The 19,550-nt window shown below is 34.1% G+C and overlaps 1 protein-coding gene across 1 annotated transcript in view; it reads left to right on the top strand.

Moving 5' to 3' along the window:
• AGMO (alkylglycerol monooxygenase) overlaps nt 1-19,550 on the top strand; it is a 347,698-nt gene that overhangs the window by 134,834 nt on the left and 193,314 nt on the right. The window contains exon 5 of the mRNA XM_055272539.1: nt 7,368-7,463. Within this exon, the coding sequence (XP_055128514.1) occupies nt 7,368-7,463 (96 nt within the window). The remainder of the gene's footprint in view (nt 1-7,367; nt 7,464-19,550) is intronic.

Here is a 19,550-nt window from a genome sequence, read left to right on the forward strand (position 1 = left end):
AAATTACTAGAGTGAGTGAATTTTTTAGCTCTGTCATGTCTTTCCACCTTTAAAATTGCTGTGTTCTCTAGGTTGGTATTGAAATTAATTTTATAAGATTTAGCAATGTTTATAACATATTAGCAACCCTAAAAAGGGTAAATTTTACCCACCATCAGAAAAAATAAATACGATTGGGCTGGGTGTGATGGCTCACGCCTGTAATCCCAGTACTTTGGGAGGCTGAGGCAGGCAGATTGCTTGAGCCCAGGAGTTCAAGACCAGCCTGGGCAATATCACAAGATGCTGTCTCTACAAAAGTAAAATAAATTAGTCAGGTGTGGTGGTGCATGCCTGTAGTCCCAGCTACTCAGGAGGCTGAGTGAGATGTGAGGATCACTTGGTCCCTGGAAGTTGAGGCTACAGTTATTCATGGTGGCTCTACTGCACTCCATCCTGGGTGACAGAGCAAGACCCTCTTTCTCAAAAAAAAAAAAAAGAAAAAAAGAAATACAATTATAACATCAAATTATGAAAATCTCATTAAAACCATTATTACATTATCATATAGAGAATATATAAATCAATGATGATCTTATTATATTTGTGCATAATAATTTAAAAATATATTCATTTATATTTAGGAAACAGTAAATAGCAATTGACTAGAAATAAAGAAAACTGAGTCCCACGCTAGCTTAGTTGTTTACTCACTTTGCTAATTTAAACCGATCAACTAATGTTTGAGTCTCAGTGATTTTGCATATGAAATAGACCTTTTAATATTTACTCTGCCTTCGCATATGGTTATTTTGTAGATCACTTTAATTTATGAGTGTGGAAATTCTCTGAAACATATCAAGTATGATTCTTATGTGTGATATTATTTTTATATTACATATAAGACTGCAGAGAAACCTTAGTGAAATCTCAGATCTTTTTATTACATTGTACTCCCTGCCAAACTACATAAGCAAAGACTGTTTTTCAATATGTGGGAGTTGGATTTATATAAAGACAAATGTGAACAAATAAAGATATAAGAAACTAACAACTTTGATGTAATGCATTTGAATGCACTGGGGATAAATTCTCATAACTCTTTGTCACAAAAGGAAAGCATGCATTAAGCCCCCATGAAGTAAAGAAACAAAACTTCTCTCAGAACTTTGCCTTGGAACTCCAAGGCATTCCTTCTTCACCCTCAACCAGCATTTAAAGATGACTAATAAGACAAAGTTTATGTCCATTAAAGAAATGAGGCTCTTGGATAGTTTGAATCATTACTAGTATCAAAGACTAATGCTAGCATGCGTCAGGAAAATGGAATTAATTATTCTGTAGCTTACAGAAATATTCAAAGTCATTTTGAAATTTGGTAAAAAATAAAATTATTCTCTGATTTTCAGTGTTTTTCTTTACAGAGATTTGATAGTCATTTATAGTCCTCCTAATGAAGGATAAACAAGAGGAAGCAAATTGAGTTCTCTCTAAAGTTGCATTGTCTTATTGCCACATATTTAAAATATACAAGTGGCTAAAAATGTAACCTCCTTTATGTGTCATTGTTCTTATTATGATAGTGCATCACCCATTTTTTTTCCACATGTACTTTTGACTAGCAGGGCCAATCATGGTGGCAGAGATTGGGGATATAAAGATAAGTAAGAAGTGAGCTTGTATTCTCAAGGTGATGGTTTTGCTTGGAGGGAGTCATGTAAGTGAACAGCCATTGCCACAAATTTTGAAGGTTTTAGAGAGAAGTGTTTGCACTGAGAACCGCTGTGGGTCAAGGGAAGCTTCATAGAAGAAATAAAGCTTGAAGCAAATCTGTAATGAATGAAATTTTGCAATGGAAGAGGTTGTAGATAGAATATTATGTAGAAGGACAACATCTGTAAAAACACAAAATTTAGAAAAATATAATAAATTTTAAGAATAACAAGAAAAATGTATGGCATGTGTATTAATTTCCTGGGGCTGCTGTAACAAAGTACCCAGAGCTAGGTGGCTTAGAACAACAGAAATTTATTATCTTACAGTCCTGAAAGCTGGAAGCCTGACATCAAGATGGCAGCAGGGTTAGTTCCTTTTAAGGGCTATGAGGGAGACTCAGTTCCATGCCCCCCACCTAAATACTGGTGGTTTGCAGCTTTGGTATTCCTTTGCTTGAAGATGCATCACTGAGATCTCTGCCTTTGTCTTCATGTGCCATTCTTGCTGTGTGCATGTCTGTCTCTGTGTCTAAATTTTCCCTTTATATAAAAAGACAAGCCCTCCTGGATTAGGGCCCACCTAATTAACTCATTTTAACTTGATTACCTCTATAAAGATGGTATTTCCAATTAAGGACACATTCTGAGGTACTGGGTGCCAGGGTCTCCCATATCATGTTAGTGAAAATCAATTCAACTCATAACAGCATGACTGTGGCTAGATATAGGATGTATAAAATGGTGGAATGGGATAAAAAGGAAATGGTTAAGTGCATAGAAATGAGACCAGAAAGATAGGCATAGGTTACTTAAAGATAATGACTTTCTAAATAGAAACACAAACTCTTATTTCAAACATAAATCTAAGTAGATATGTCTTAAGGACAGAGATCAATACTGTCTATCTATAATCAGGTAATTTTGATCTGTGTCATTACTAATCATAGACTTAAGGAATGTGGCACCTGCTATTTGATTCTTCAATCTCTAGTTTCTGAATTCAGATGAACATTTTTTTAAATTGCTTCTTCTCTAAAGTAATGTTATAAAAATAAATGAAAATCCTAGAAATATGTACATTAGTAATGTTAATGAAATATTTTTGAACTATTAAAGTAGACATGAATTCTAGAGTTCAAAAGTTTTTTTGTTTTTCATTTATTTAAAAGTAGTTTTACAATTACTGTTTAGCCATTTGCTTAGCAGCTTACTCATGGAGTACTTTACTCTCTCACCTCCTACATTTTCTGTTTGTCATTGCCTCCTCACTTTACTTGCCTTGTCCAAACTAAGAAGCCTAATTTCCATGACTCTGTGAAGCACAGTCTGCATCCTCTGCTGAAATCCTGTGCCTTGAAATCTTCAGGCCATGAGTAAATCTAGTCATCTACCTTCTTCACTCTCACATCCAGATTGCTGAGTGCTGTGGGCTTCCTCTTGTACCAGGTTGGCAATTTGGTGCCCCTCCATGAATGGATTCAGATCCAGCTGACCCCTAAACACTGCGTACCAAGCCATGAACATGAGACTGCCCTATTTTCTCCTACTTGGGAAACTCTTTAGAATTTCACTGTCTCCTCAAGATCTCTTCCCCACTGCTGCCTCTTCAACATATTTAAAACTTCAAAGAGAAATGTGAGGTTTTTTTTTTTTTCTCAGTTTTCCTTCTCTGGTCTTCCCTGTTCATACATCTTCAATTAAAACTCATGAACTCACAAGTGAACATGCATTCTTACCTCTAGTTTTATAGAAAATGTTCACCTCTCTTCAGTTGGTCTAATCCTTAGGTTGGTGACATTGCTCTTACCTTACTGTTTTTTTCTCTTGGACTTTGTCCTATCAAATACTCTTGGCATTTTCTCTCTTCCTTTCAACTGGATCCTTCTGAATAAGCCATAAATATAGTACGATCTCTCACATTAAAAAAAAATAAACAGGTAATATCTCCTCCCTCATCCATTGTTTTATTGAAGGAATACATCCAGCTATCTCCTTTTTTGTTATCAGAGAAACATAGAGGTAATCCCTCTTTTCATTTTGTAACCTCCTCTGGCTGATTCTTAAACTTACTAACGTGGGTTTGTGAACTTGAGGACTGCATTCTAGGCCTACTGTTCTGCTGATTCATACCTGCAAATTCCATCTCACTTCTTTTTTTTCAGTTCCTGTCTCACTTGTACACTAACTGGGAGTCTTCTCTCTGTCTCTTAAAAATTTCTCATCATCTCTGATGATGCTAGGTACCAGATCTCTCCCACCTCTGAGACTGTCCTGTTTCAGCCTCATTTACTGCAACTCTTTCTGACTTCTCATAGAGTTGCATCTTTGGCTATCTTCCCACGGTGGACACACCTGTAAGCTAAATAAAATTGATATTTGCATGACACCCATATCAACAAGTTCAACCAAGAGACTTCCTGATTCCCTGAGATGTAATTCCAGTCAGACATTTCCAAAATCTTACTCAATAGCCTCCTGGACATACACCTCATAGACCCCAACATGACATTTCCCAAGTTGAACTTTACAACCTATTCTTCCTCCTGTTCACCATCTTGGTGAACAATATCACCAACAGACAAGCCAGAAATCTGGGTGTCTTCTGACACTGCTACATACCTCTCAACTCCTATGTTTAACAGTTGCCAAATCCTTAAATCTGTTGCATGTACTTTATCTCTCCATCCCCATGGCTACTGCTGTGATTAAATATGCATCACTTTTCTCTGGGCTATTGAAATGAGTTCCAAACATATTTTTATATTTTCTATTTCTTACATGCTTAAAAAGATGTGAATTGTTTCCTTATGCCCAATCTTCTTGAAATGACTCCCTTCTCTGGTTTAGCCACTGTCTAAATTCTTTTTCTGTGTTGGCTGTGGCCAGGCACAGACTTATCGAAGACTCGCTGATGAAGGCTATCAATTGTTTCTTGAGAAAAATGCAGACTCTGCCACGCACACAGGCTCACACGTTGTTATAGTGGCATCAGGGGATTCATGGATTCCCTGAGGTCTGTCAAGAAATCCCATGGTCCAACCTGATTTCTAGCCACACTACTCTCCAACACCTTCTACAATAGCAAATATGTTTAGCTCCCCCTAAATGCCATGTTGTTTCTTGCTTCATGATACTGTCTCACACAACCCCTGCTGGCCACGTTCACTTAGTAAGAGAATAAAATCCACTCATCTGCTGTCTGTTAGCCTTAGATCGCCTTCAGGCTTGTACTCATTCTTTCCTCAAACACATAGGTCTGGGTTTTTTTTCTCCATTATAGCCTTATTATATATGACTTCTACAAGACAATAAAATAACCTAGGGTAGACAGTGTAATTTAAAGCTAAAGAAACTCAGAGTCAGAATGACATGGGTTTGAATGCATGGTAGATATGGATGTATTTGGTAAAGGATATCATGTCCCTAATCCAGCTACCAAGTTACTCTGAGTTTGAGGACGGAGAAATTTCTTCAGTCAAGTTAGTGCCATATAAAGATTTATAATGGAAGTGGCCTTTAAATTGGTTTTATACGTTAGATAGGATTCAGAAATGCAAAGTTTGGAGGTAGAGAAGAAAAGTGAGAATTCTCCTACCTGGACCACATTTACTAAGCTGCTTTCAATCGTAAAAATTAGAGCTTTGATTGGGTCATTAGATTCTTTTTCTAGAACTGTATTAATCATAAGAAATTATCACTCATGTGATTCATGTGAATTATTTCCTCACCTATATTTTTTTGTTAGAAATATGGTATTTTGGAATTCATAGTGAGCTTATTTTTCCATTGGTCAGTTCCTCATTATATTACCAATATGTAAGATTTAGCACACTGTTTCATAAAATGAGTTTTCAGAAAATCTAATCCTATGGAAAACTCATCAAGAAAGTATTCTGTGTGCTAATAGACTTGTGATTCACATTAGCATGGTAAAAGCTCTTAAAAGACCTGTGTTAAAGAAACTTCAGTTGTTTAGTTTACCACTTCACGACTTATCTGATCTTATAACCACTTTTTCCATAATAGCTGTTATTATTTCAAGGGACTACTTCTCCACACTTTGGGAAATTATAATGAACTATAAATATTCATCTGCTATGCATAGTCTTTCCAAACAGAAGTACTTATTAAGCATCCAAAATAAAGTTGTTTCATGTTTTTCTCACCTCTCAAAGAGGAGATTCCAAAACACTCCTCAACTTAGAGGACTTATATCATAGGCCATATATGTTTTGCAAGTATTTTGCTATTAACCTATTGGGAGATAATTGTTTTAATATATTATGAAACAATCAAATCATAGTATCACAGATCTTTTGGAACAAAAAGGATGACTATATTTTAAATGGTTTTCCCCCCCACCACTAATTTCAGGAACCTGAAGCCTAGAGAAGCTTAAGAACTTAGTGAGTATCACGGAGAGCGTCTCTAGTGGAACCATGGACTAAAAATTGATCTCTTGAATGAGAGCCCAGTATTCTTTTGCTCACTAATCTAGTCCATTGCTTAATAACACATTTATGTTAAAAAAATTCTACTTATGATGACAGTTGAAATTTTTATGAAAAGTTTCAAAACAAGAACTAGACGAGTTTTACATGCATAATCATTGCTAAACATCCTTGAAATTACATTTTGCATAACTGAGAACAAAAGTCATAAAATAATTTTAAAATAAAATTATAATACTCAGAAGAAATGTTTTTAAAACATCCAGTCTTTCAGAAGTATAAACTCTATAAAATTAGAAATGTAAAGTGAAAGTCAGATTCATTTTATTCTTATTGGTTTATCTAGTCTCTCATTTAATAAAATGTTTCTTTCCACTGCTAATGACTTTGACCACTCTTGGGGATTCCTTTTATTCTTATTTGGTTATTTTTATTTTATTCTTATTTGGTTATTTAGTCTCTCATTTAATAAGATGTTTCTTTCCACTGCTAATGACTTTGACCACTCTTGGGGATCAAAGTCATTAGCAGAACAAGCAGATCATGCTCATTAGTTAATTCTAACCAGTTCTGTGGTTTAATCATAAGTTGTCTTTCTAAGGAGGAGGCGTTTCTGTTTATTAGGTAATATGGACCTTTAAAATTTGTTTTCACCATGGAACCATATCATATCTCCTTCCTAATAACCTTGAAAAAATTAAGAGATATGATGCCATCAATCAATCATACAAAAACAAAGTTAAAAGGAAAAGTATATGCTGTCCTCTCCTTATATGAAATTAATTTCTTTTATTATAATTTCACATTATTATTGAAAATGCCAAGTAATAATACAGAATTTGGGAGCTGTCAAAGGTATAAAGTCATCCATTCCTACATTTTTTAACATAAAGAGAGTATTTGTGTGTACATAAAAAATCCCTTTAATTCCAGAAAACACATCCAACCTTTTTAAAAGTAAGGAAATAACACACAACATATAATATTTTAACTAGACAATATTAAATGCAAAATCGAAGTCCAATGGCCTTAGCTCCAACATGTCTGTAACTTTATCACCGTGAGGAAAATTAATGTTGCAAAGTAAACATGGCAATAAAATATACAGTGTATAGAATGAGATATATTTGCTGAAGAAATATGCATTCAGAATACTGAACCATTAACAAAGCATTGAGAATTCATATATGCAAATTAATTTTTTTTTAATTCTTTCTTTCAGATTTTCTACTCTCCCCTGGCCCTCTTCATACCCCCTTCAGTATATGCTGTTCATCTTCAGTTCAATCTTCTTTACCAATTTTGGATCCATACAGAGGTAAAACTTTTTTTTTAATCTTTGTAAGTTTTATACCTAAACAGCCTGAAGCAATGTCCTGGAAATCCACTAGCAGATGATTTATTGTGTAAGAAAAATCTTTGTCTGCCTTTTTTAAGGAGAAACATCTGTTCATTTTTATTCCTTTTTACTGAATATATATTGCAAAGTTTATAAGAAGCAATGAGGCCAGTTGGTCTCAATTAAATAAAACAATTTTTTGAACTATTAAGTACCAAAACATTTTAATACTATATTCAATACAATATCTTCCTGTATTACAGTTTATTAAACATTATTTACCAAGAGATGTTGAAATTCATTTCAATTTAGAGAGATAAACATATGTATAGTGTATATATAAATATATCTATAATCTGTTGAAACTCTGAAACATCCTTAAAAATTGTATAGAAATTATGAAGATAATTTTTGGTTGGAAAACTTTCTCTAACTACAGAGATTAAATTTTATTTAAAATTGTTCAGTATATTGTTATTTTTTTCCCAAAAAACTGAAGAAATGTAATTTTAGAGTCTTCCGTGGCATTTCAAACTGTCAGATTTGAATGTTTGCAGATAGATTATTAAGCAGCTGATTGGTTTATGAACATTTGTACCAATCCTATTGCTAAAATACCAAAAATCACAGACCTAGAAAAATTCTTACCTATACACACAAGCACTCTTTTAAACATTTGGTATTTACTGGAAGCCTTTTGAAGTTACTAGAGGAAGCATGTTGACAGGTGTTGCAACTGGTTGAACAACACTACAAATCACAGCTGCATTATATGTGAAATCTTGATACAACGAAGTGCATTATTCCATTAACCTGCAGTATTTTATGCTACCGATTTACTTGGAATAAAGAGACTGTTACCATGACTTTGGACGTATGTAGCATTATTTGAAGATCTATCATGAAATAGTATTGTGTTTTATGATACTTAACACATCAAACACTCAATACCACAACCATCTGAAAGAGATGTGGGGCCAGTTCTAACTCTAGAGGTCAAAGACCAAATTTGTTTAAATCAGTGGAGGGAAGCTTTCTGATGATTTACATGGAGGGGTTAAGGGAGAATTACATTTTATAGCAGCTCTGCTCCAGGTCACGCCATGTGTTGGGTCAGGTATTAGTTTGGATACAGAAAAATAGTGCCTCAGTCACTTTCACCTCTTCCTATGTCCGTCAGAGGGCCATGAGCTAGGGCTTGAGTTCCATTTCATGAAGTAAAGCAAGAGTGGAGAAAAGCCACTGGTGAGACTTATTCCTGTTTGCTAAGAACCTCCAAGTGGCTTCATTTCCACTTCAAAAGCAATGCTTAGAACCTCTCCCTTGTGTTACACTTTACGCTTTTCAAAATACTTTACTATATGTGGGTTCCTACAGTTGAGCTGCATGGGAGGCAAGAACACATCTTCTGAAATTCATGGTTTGGATCTTGGAATTTTAAATAGTATTATTAACTGCGAAAACATTTCTGAAATATTTCTCAACTGTGCAGTTACATTCGTTTATTATATACAACATAGAATAGTTTGTTTACAAATAGTAGAATGATTCAGGATGGAGAGCCAAGAGATTGGACACCATGACTGCTTCTGGAGAGAAAGACAAATGCTTTCTGCAGAGAAAGACAAATTGGACACCATGACTGCTTCTGGAGTGGGAGGAGTATTAAGTATTTTTTAAAAATTATTTTTATCATTTGCTTGTCTTGCTTTTTTCAATTAAGAGTTAATACACAGATTAATAAGTAAAAAATAAAAACTGAAAACAACAGCCTTTAGTCTAGAAAAATACCCACTTTATGTTTTCCTGTACTGTAAATTGTATGAAACCCTATAGGCCACTTGCATACTGTTTAATATCAGGCATCATACTTGGATCTCCATTGACAGAAATGATATGCGAGCTGTAGAGATGACAATGTTAGCCAAAGAGCCCTGTATATTCCTGAATAGCGTTTCATTCTTACAATTGTTTCACTTCTCCTAACATCCATAAAAATCAGTTCTCACTCTAAGGGGAATATGATCTTAAGAAGATACTGATTTTTTTGAAAGTGAAGAAGATTCAGTTCTCTTAAAATCTATCACATTAGAATAAAAGGAAGAAAAAAAAACCTAAAATCACATTTTTGAAAGACTGCATGTGAGATAAAAAAAATAGGCCGTAAAACGCACTAAATAGTTTATAGAAATTTTCTGTTTACTTTTGAGTTATTTTGATAAATAAACAAAGTCTAGGCCTGGCACAGCAGCTCATGTCTGTAATCCCAACACTTTGGGAGGCAGAGGCAAGCAGATCACCTGAGGTCAGGAGTTTGTGACCAGCCTGGCCAACATGGTGAAACCTCATTTCCACTAAAAATACAAAAATTAGTTGGGTGTGGTGGTGCACGCCTGTAGTCCCAGCTACTTTGGAGGCCGAGGCAGAATAATTGCTTGAACCTGGGAGGCGGAGCTTGCAGTGAGCTAAGATCATGCCACTGCACTCCAGCCTGGGCGACAGAGTGAGACTCCCTCCCCACCTCCAAAAAAAAACGAAACAAAGAAAAGAAAAACAAACAACAAGGTCTATTGTCATCCTCTTTTTTTGAAAGTTATGAAGCATTTGGCTTGAAACTCTGCTCTGTTGATTAATTTTTGTGATTATATTTTTGTCTGTGTATTGTTCACGGATCTAAAGCCTCTGCAGCACATATTCAGTTATAGTCTCTTCTTGTGAATTCACTAAAGATAGTAAGAAAACCTTCTTATTTAATACATGTTTTTAACTTAAAACTGTGGAATGTTTTAAGTATTTTTTTAGATGTCACGTGTTATTTGGGTGTTAGCTGAGTTTTCACAGTACAGTAGCAATCGTATAATGATACTATTACACTATTACCTTTGTTTTATCTTAAATTTATTATCACATTGTTTATGTATATATCATGTAATGCTTGAGTAGAGAAATGTAGCAGATAAATAACTTAATTCTTCGATATTGAAGATTTGAACTGAATGATTCAATGGTATTTTTTTTTCTTTGACATAGTCTCACTCTGTTGCCAGGCTGGAGTACAGTGGCGCCATCTCATCTCCCTGAAACCTCCACCTCCTGGGTTCAAGCAGTTCTTCTCCCTCAACCTCCCAAGTAGTTGGGACTACAGGCACGCACCCCCATGCCTAGCTAATTTTTGTATTTTTAGTAGAGATGGGGTTTCACCACGTTGGCCAGAATGGTCTCGGTCTCTTGACCTTGTGATCCGCCTGCGTCAGCCTCCCAAAGTGCTGGGATTACAGGAGTGAGCCTGTTCAAAAAAATTAGCCAGGCATGGTGGCGGGCGCCTGTAGTCCTAGCTACTCGTGAGGCTGAGGCAGGAGGATGGCGTGAACCAGGGAGGCAGAGCTTGAAGTGAGCCGAGATTGGGCCACTGATGACTTTTCATGAGCAGAAATATTAAACTTTGAAGTTCAGTATTTTATTTTACTGTTTTTTTAAAATATTCTCTAAGAAATCTTCGACTATCACAAACTCTGAAAGAGTCTTCTAGGATTACTTTTGAATATTTCAGAGTTTTAACTTTTGCCGTTATTCTGTGATATTCTTGAATTAACTTTTACATATGGTATATGGTAGAATCAAGATGCCTGATTTCTACATACATAACCACTAACTATAGCCCCATTTATTATAGAGACTTAAAAAAATCCATTAGATGTCCTTGATGACTTGTTGAGAAAAAGTTGACCACATATGTTTGGATTTATTTTTAGACTCCTACTCACTTTCATTGATGTATTTGTTTCCCTTTATGCCAGTTCCTCAATTTATTGATTATCATAGCTTTAAAGGATGCATTATTCACACATTTGTAAAATAATTTAATTTTCTCTAGGATTTTTGTCATGCATAATTTTGTGGTCTTTGAATAAAGACAGTTTTGTTTCTTTTTTTTTCCCTATATTTGTGCTAATTTTTTTTCTTGCCTTATTGCTCTGGCAAAGAGCTAGATGGTATAAGACAGAAGTAGCTAAAGTAAAATGTAGGCATCCTCTACTGACTTGTTTTCCCTCTCTCTCTCCCCACTTCTCCCTCTCTTCGTGTGTGAGTGTGTGTCTATTCTAGGGATTAAATATGCATTCCTATCATATCTTACCTTGAATTAATATAATACTTATCATAAATGTAAGAATTTTATAGTAATATAATTCAATGTATGCCCTCCCAACCTTTTAGCTAGCATTCTCACATATGCTAATCTTTCACATCATAAATCCCAAAATATGGCTGGGTACACTGGCTAACACCTGTAATCCCAGCACTTTGGGAAGCTGAGGTGGGTGGATCACGAGGTCAGGAGATTGAGACCATCCTGGCTAACATGATGAAACCCCGTCTCTACAAAAAAATACAAAAACATTAGCCAGGCATGGTGGCAGGCACCTGTAGTCCCTTCTACTTGGGAGGCTGAGGCAGGAGAATGGCGTGAACCTGGGAGGCAGAGCTTGCAGTGAACCGAGATCACGCCACTGCACTCCAGCCTGGGTGACAGAGTGAGACTCCATCTAAAAAAATAATAATAAATAAATAAATAAATCCCAAAATATTGTTTTTATTATTTTAGATTTAATTAGTCAGTTATATTTAAAGGAATCAAGAAGATAAAACAGTTAATCTTCTTTATTTGCCCAGATGTTTACCTTCTAATAGTCTTCATTCTTTCCATTAACCTAAGTTTTCATCCGTTATTATTTCTTTTCAGGCTGAATAACTTTTGCATCTTTTCTAATGCAGACCTGTAGCAACAAATCTATTCAGTCTTTGTCTACCTTAAAATGTCATGTTTTCCTTAATTTTTGAAAGATACTTTTCTGAATATGAATTCTTAATGGACATTCCTTTGTCGCATTTTTTCAGTACTTTAAAAAGTTTATCTCATTGTCTTTAAACTTTTATTTTTTCTGATAATTCAGTTTTCATATCATTGTTATACCGAAGGTAATGTATCTTTTCATTGCTAGATGTTTACAAAATTTTTCTCTTCCTTTTAAAATGTTAGCAGTTTGACTATAATGTGCCACTGTGGTATTTAAAAAACATTAATCTGGGGCTTACAAGTATGTGCTTTGAAAATCAAATTCGGAGTTAAGGGGTTCTGGTCATGATTTTCTTCAACATTGTTTCTGTCCCTTTCTCTTTCTACTCCCCTCTGGGAACATCAATTACATGTATATTCTGCATGATACTACCTTAGAGATCAGAAATGCTCTGTAATTTTTAAGATTTTACTTTCTCTTGTATTCAGATTGAATAACATATTAATTTGTCTTCAATTTTGTTTAATCTTTTACCTACTTTCTCCAAGCTGCTATTGAATCTATTCAGTGTATTTCTCACATTGGATATTATACATTTATGTTCTAGAATTTGGCTTTTTTAATAAACAGTTTTTTTTCTCTGCTGAGAGTCTCTTTCACTTACTGTGACTATTTTGGCTTTATGTCCTAAATGTAATAATTATTTAAAAATTCTTGTCTGTTAATTCCAATATCTGGTTCATATTCAGGTCTACTTCAGTTGACTGTTATTTTACTTGATATGAATCGCATTTGTATTTTTTCTTTGTACATCTAGTAATTTATTGTTAATATTATATGTAAATCATTATGGCAGATTTGTTGTAAAGACTCTAGATTCTGTTTTGTCCATCTGACCATACCTTATTGTTATTCTAGGAGGTGGTGAAATAATTGGCTAACTACCCTGTATTTTTGGAGACTTTGACTTATACACTGTTAGGATATGTGGGGATTTTTGGCACTGCCTTTAGTCTTAGGGCATATTCCTTATCATTGGTGATCTTCAAGTTTAGGGCAAGCCTTGTCTTTTTTTTTTTTTTTTTTTTTTTTTTTAATAATGAAATGCTGGAGGTGTTTACAAAGCCCCTCTCACTTGGCAGGATTTGAACTCTCAATTCTCTTTTGCTAGCACCAGACAGCAATTGAAATCTCTGCTCAGCAATTTTACAACTTTTCAACCTCCGAGTTTTTCATCAGGTTTCTTAGTGTCTTGCCCTACATATGAGTAATTTAAGAGTCAGCCAGGCTTTGAGGGCACTTTGTATGCAGATATTATGGCTCCCTTTCCTAGAAAGGAAATCCTATCCTTTCTAGGATTTCCCCCTTATATTTCCAGTCACTTTTGGTATCCTTAAATTTGGTCTACGACTCCTAACCTAGTGCATACACTGCCCATACAGTGATGTAATTGACAAGCTATCAGGAAAACAAATTCTTCTCAGCAACACTCTATACTCAGATAACTGCCCCAATTAGTCCTTTTGTCTGGAGATATATTTATGAGAGACCTAAACAGCAAAGGGCAATAGAAATTAGAGTACAAGAGAGCTGCAAAGATGCAATGTGCAAAATGAGAAAGCGTAAGAAATGTGCAGCAGTATTATGAAGTAATATGTACAATGAGATAATAGAAACCAGAAGTTTTCAGAAGCTAACAGATATAGAGAAGAATAGAAGAATTTTACTCTATAGCAGCAAATGCAATAGAGTGGTAGCAGGATGAGCAGAGACTTAGGAGATCTGACTTCTGAGGACACAGATAATAGAGTGTTTTGCTTATTGCGCTTTAGTATCCAAAATTAATGGAAGTCTAAGAGTATTTATCTAATCTTCAAAATTATATTAAATTTACTCAAGATCCAGTCATGTGTAAAGATACATTTTTTAGGTAACTATCTCCATTTTGTTTACCTTTTAAATAACACATCAAGAAAGAAAAAATACATACTATTTGTGATATGAATTTTAAGTAATGATTGTAGAGAAACATGTTTAGTGAATATTAAATTTCTGTAGCTGTTATTTCACCATTTGTGTAGATAGGAAATGTATTGGACTTATTAATCTAGTTGGCACATCTTCGTTATCAAATTAAATATTTATTTCGTGTAAGGAAATATGTTGCCTGGGAGATTTTTTTAATATATCATATACTATGATTATAAAAACTTTAATATGAATATTGTAAACACACAATTAGTCATCTCGTGCTTTTTTAAAAAACAACTTACATTACAAATAAGTAAATCATTTCTTTAATGTAAACTGCATTTTTTATTTTGTGGCCTTTGGGATTAAAGTGCCTGAGTTTGGCTCCTGATTTTATTTGTCAACTGTGCCTATGAACTTGCACGGAGTCCTTTACCTTCTTGTGCTTCAGTTTCCTCCTATGGGTAATGAGGATAATAACAATACAAAGTGTCATAGTCTGTTTTCTATTGCAATAACAGAATACCACAGACTGGGTAATTTATAAATAATAGAAGTTTATTTGGCTCAAAGTTCTAGAGGCTACAAAGTCCAAGATCAAGGTGCTGGCATCTGTTGAGGGCCTTCATGCTGAGATATAACATGGCAGAGGGCAAGCAATCATGCAATACAGAGAGCAAATAGGGTGCAAATTTATCCTTTTATCAGGAACCCATTCTTCAAATAACTAACTCACCTCCCATTTAGGCAGTAATAGTATTAATAAATTCATGAAGACAAAACCCTTGTGACCTAATCACATCTTAAAGATCTCAACTCTTAACTCTGTCACAGTAGCAAATAAGTTTCAATATGAGTTTTGGAGGGGACATTCAACCATAGTGTATACATTGTTTTGAGGATTAAAAAATGTAGTTCATGTTTCAATCTGACAATTAAAATAGTGCTTGAAACTTAAGCACAAGAATGCAAAGAAGGTAAAGAACTCTGCCCAAGTTTATAGTCACAGTAACAAATAAAATCTGGAGTTGAACTCAGGCAATTTAATCCCTAAGGCCACAAAATGAAAGATGCAGTTTACATTATAGAAATGATATTACTTACTTGTAATTTATCACATAGAAATTACTAAAAAGTGTTTTCAGTATTGTTACTTTATCTTTTTTGAAATCTAGATACCTGTTTTACTGCATATCACTTACTAACCACTCTTAGCCATCATGATTATTCACATACATTTTGTGACATAATTTTAATGTAATAGATATTTTATTTAATATGAATTATTAATATAAATAAATGCAATCAAATTTAAGACTTAAATAATTAATGAATCCCCAACTTACTTTAGGGAAAAAAATTGCATTCTTAACTATAAAAATTTGGGATTCTAATCATAAAGTACATTGCTTAGGGTTTTTTTGTTTTTTTTTTATCTATAAACTGATTAATGTACAGATTATTACATATGACAAGTTCAACGTATTTTTTAAAATATTTCAATTGTTGTGGTCCACAGACCACAACAGTGAGAATCTATTGCTATTCTTGTAGTATCTTGTTACTATACATAAGACTAAGTATCCTAGTCTTATGTACATAATAAAAAAAGTTAAATGGTGGAAAAAGAGTTATAATTTTCTTCAGGAAGAAGTAGCTAATTTTGAAGAACATATTTTAAAAGGACTGAAGTTTAGAAGCACAGGTACAGTGCTCTTAGCCCAAGAATTCTCAGTTACTTATAGTTACTGATAATTGGACTGACATATTCCAAAGAAAATTTAATGAGTATCATTTCTATTTATTATTTATTTATTTATTATTTATTTATTTTATTGTGAGCCTATCCAGTATTCATTATTTTTCAGGAAGTATTTTCACATTAGATTTTCAATAACAACTCATTAGAATTTGTAGTGGTATTACCTCCAATTAAATATACTAAGTAACTCACCCTGGGCCATATGATTAGTAAGTGTCAAACCTGGGGTTTGTACAAAGTAGTCAGACTCCATATTCTTTGCTCTAATCTACTACACTATGCAGTTTCCCTCTACAATGGTCATTTCTGATCTTAATGTTGTAATAAATAGCCGCCATGTATTAAGCATCCAGTATGTGCCAAGCAAAAATTGCTCATTTAATTCTCACAAAATAATTTGAATCTCTGAAGGATAATTAAAGTTTTACAGGTTGTAAAGAATGAATTCAGTAATGGGGCTTTATTTTAAGGGTATGGGTAGACATATATGCAGCAGGAAACCATTCCAGAAATTTAATAGAAAGTCAGAAAATTAATTTTTTTATATTCATCAAACTCTGTGATCAAACCTCCTTCCTTTTAAGGCTAAGAACGTTGATATTCTATGATTTATATAAGGCGACACAGCATGCATGGGAGATAAATTTTGACCATACTTCATTCACTTGTCACACTTTTCCCTCAAACAATACATTTATCTGCATTTCACTCGTTAGACCCTGGCGGGTGGCAGCAGAGTTCATAAAGAACTGATATGGTAGAGTTAAAAGATCAAGGTCATTGGCTAAGGCCAAGATCAGTTGTAATTCTTCCTGTACCAAATAACTGTGTATACTTTACTCACAATTTACATCCCCCATCTTAAAATCTAACCTATTTTCAGAGGCCAGCCCTGATGAAAATACTTCAGTGATGTTCTATTTCTTACTGAATAAAGTCTAAATTCCTTTCATTTCATGTTCTTTGTGTACCGCCTTCCATCTGTATCTCCTGGTCTATGTCTCATTACTTTCCATACTGTGCAGCTCAATAAAACTGGGCCATTTTCCGTTTCTCAAATTCATCTAATACCCAATCTTTGCATTTTCTCTTCTTTTCATATTTTCCATATCCTAGTATTCCATACATTCTTCAAGGCCCAACTCAAATTCTCCCTTCCCCAGAAAATGTGTCCCCTGTTAAGAACAAACCACTATACAGTTCAGACCATGTGTTAGTCATTATGCTAAATATTTTACATGTATTTACTTATTTAATTATCACACAACCCGTGGTCCCTACTCAAAGTGAGGAAACAACTATACAGAGGTTATGTAACTTGCCTACTGTTGTTGCAGTTAGTTAGTAGCAGAACCATGATTCAAAGCCTGGTAAACAATTCTCTCTCCTTTCCTCCTCTGAAATCCTATATCACTGATTTTACATCTCTTACAGCTACGGTGTCATATGTCTCAGCTTGCTTGAAACAGCCCCAATGTGTACCTATTTTTTCTGGCATAGTTGTTAATAACACAGCCATTCACTCTTAAAACATTCATTATACACTGGTTGAGTTGTCCTCCTAAATAGTTCGTTAATACCTCTTGCCCTTTCCATCTGTATTGCCCTACCTGAATTTATAATCCTTCATCAGTTACATAGATAGTTACAATAGAATTCTGGTTTTTTTACACCTACACACTCTGCCCTCTCCTATATATTTTCATACAACAATTGTGATGATTATTTTAGAACCCAAATAATATTAGGGTACTCCTAACATGAGAAAAAAATTCTTAAATGACTTTCTCTTGTCCCCAAGATAAAATCAAAACCCTTAAATTCATTAATAGATTTCAGGGCTCTTAGAAAATGACTCTTGTTTACAATTTCCATCCCATCCCGTAAGTCAGCCAGTACAGCTAAACTGCCCTGCTATTTGCTTCCTGAAATACTTGCGGGTTATCTGTATTTGCACATGTTATCTCTGTGATAACCTTTTTTAAAACATACTTCATGACGCAACCCAATTACCACTTCCTCTGCAACATCTTTCTTTTACCTCCTAGTAAGAGCTCGATGTACTTTTCTTTACACTAACTCTGTGTGTATTTCTATTTCCATATTGGTAGTTAAGAGTTAGGAGCACGAGCTCTGTTTGGAGACATAAATTAGATAACACATTAGTTTCTGCATATGGGAAGCATCTAATTATTAATAATAATAGTGAAGTTTAATTCTTATGCCACTGTGTTGTATTTGTTGCTTAACTCTCTGTCTCTCTCATTATTCTCCGAATTCCATGATAGCAAAAAAGTTTCTCATTTATTATGTTACTGTGTTTGTGTGTATATGTAAACATATTTCACATACAAATATACACACACATAAATTTTAATAAGCATTGTATTTAAATAAAAAATTCTATTGATTGTTGATAATTATTACGTGTTAAATATTAATGAAGATGCTTATGGGTTTCAAATCAATGTTTCCAATACCTTACTTCACATATTCTTAGAAATATTTGCTACTACCCTGAATCTGCATATCTAAAATGTATTTTATTATGACTTTTATCACCTTAAATCATCTACTCTTCTACTTTGCTTCCATTTCTCTGAAGTCAACATCAAGATCAAATATTGATGTCACCTTTGGCTTCTTGTTCTGTCTTGTTGCCCATCTTTAATGGAAATCCTATACATTTCTTGTTCTCTGTAAAATAGTCTTTCCTTCTATTCTATAGTTACCTTTTCAGATAATTCATCACCCCCTTGCTTATTCATGTATGCATTTCTAGTGTTTATGCAAATATAATGAAAGATACATATAAGTGTATATATATATATATGTATGTGTATTCCAAACAAAGGGGCCTTTCGAGTCTTCTGACCTGAACTGGCACCCTTGTCACTAACAATTTTAGGATCACACCCTCCTTTGAGAATCTGCTGAGTTGTAGTGAGTCTTTCCCAACAGAAAATAAAGAACCAAAGTTGGAAGAGTTTTACTGAGCTACCTGAAGCTGGACTGTCTAAAATTTCATGAATCTTTATTAAAAAATGTCTGTTGTGAAAGGATTTGAATTTAAGCTCTTAGACACAAGGAACACGATGGAAATTAATTTGCCAAATTGAAGAAGAGAACATTTCAGGGATAAGAGAGTAGTATGACATAATGAATAATTTTATACATTTTGAAATCAAAGAGAAATCTGTCCTATTTTAGCTTAATTAGGCATTTGTCCAGCTTGTTTACTACTTTGTTCTCAGAACCTAAAAGATAGTGTTTTTTGAATGAATGAATGAATATGACTATTTACTAATCTTATTTAGATTCTCTGACCTTGCTTCCAAATCTGTTAAGTAACAGTAATCATACCCATAAGAATGTTATGTGGATTAATGAAATAACAAATGTAAAGCTCATAGTTTGGAACATAATATGTTTTCAATGAATAGTACTTATTTTGAAAAAGCCAAATGACTACATTTTAGAATTGGTTCATAAAGTCCGAACTAGAATTGAAGCAAGGGTAGGGTCACCTGCATGCAT

The sequence above is a fragment of the Symphalangus syndactylus genome, chromosome 3, assembly GCF_028878055.3.
Source record: "Symphalangus syndactylus isolate Jambi chromosome 3, NHGRI_mSymSyn1-v2.1_pri, whole genome shotgun sequence".
Taxonomy (NCBI): domain Eukaryota; kingdom Metazoa; phylum Chordata; class Mammalia; order Primates; family Hylobatidae; genus Symphalangus; species Symphalangus syndactylus.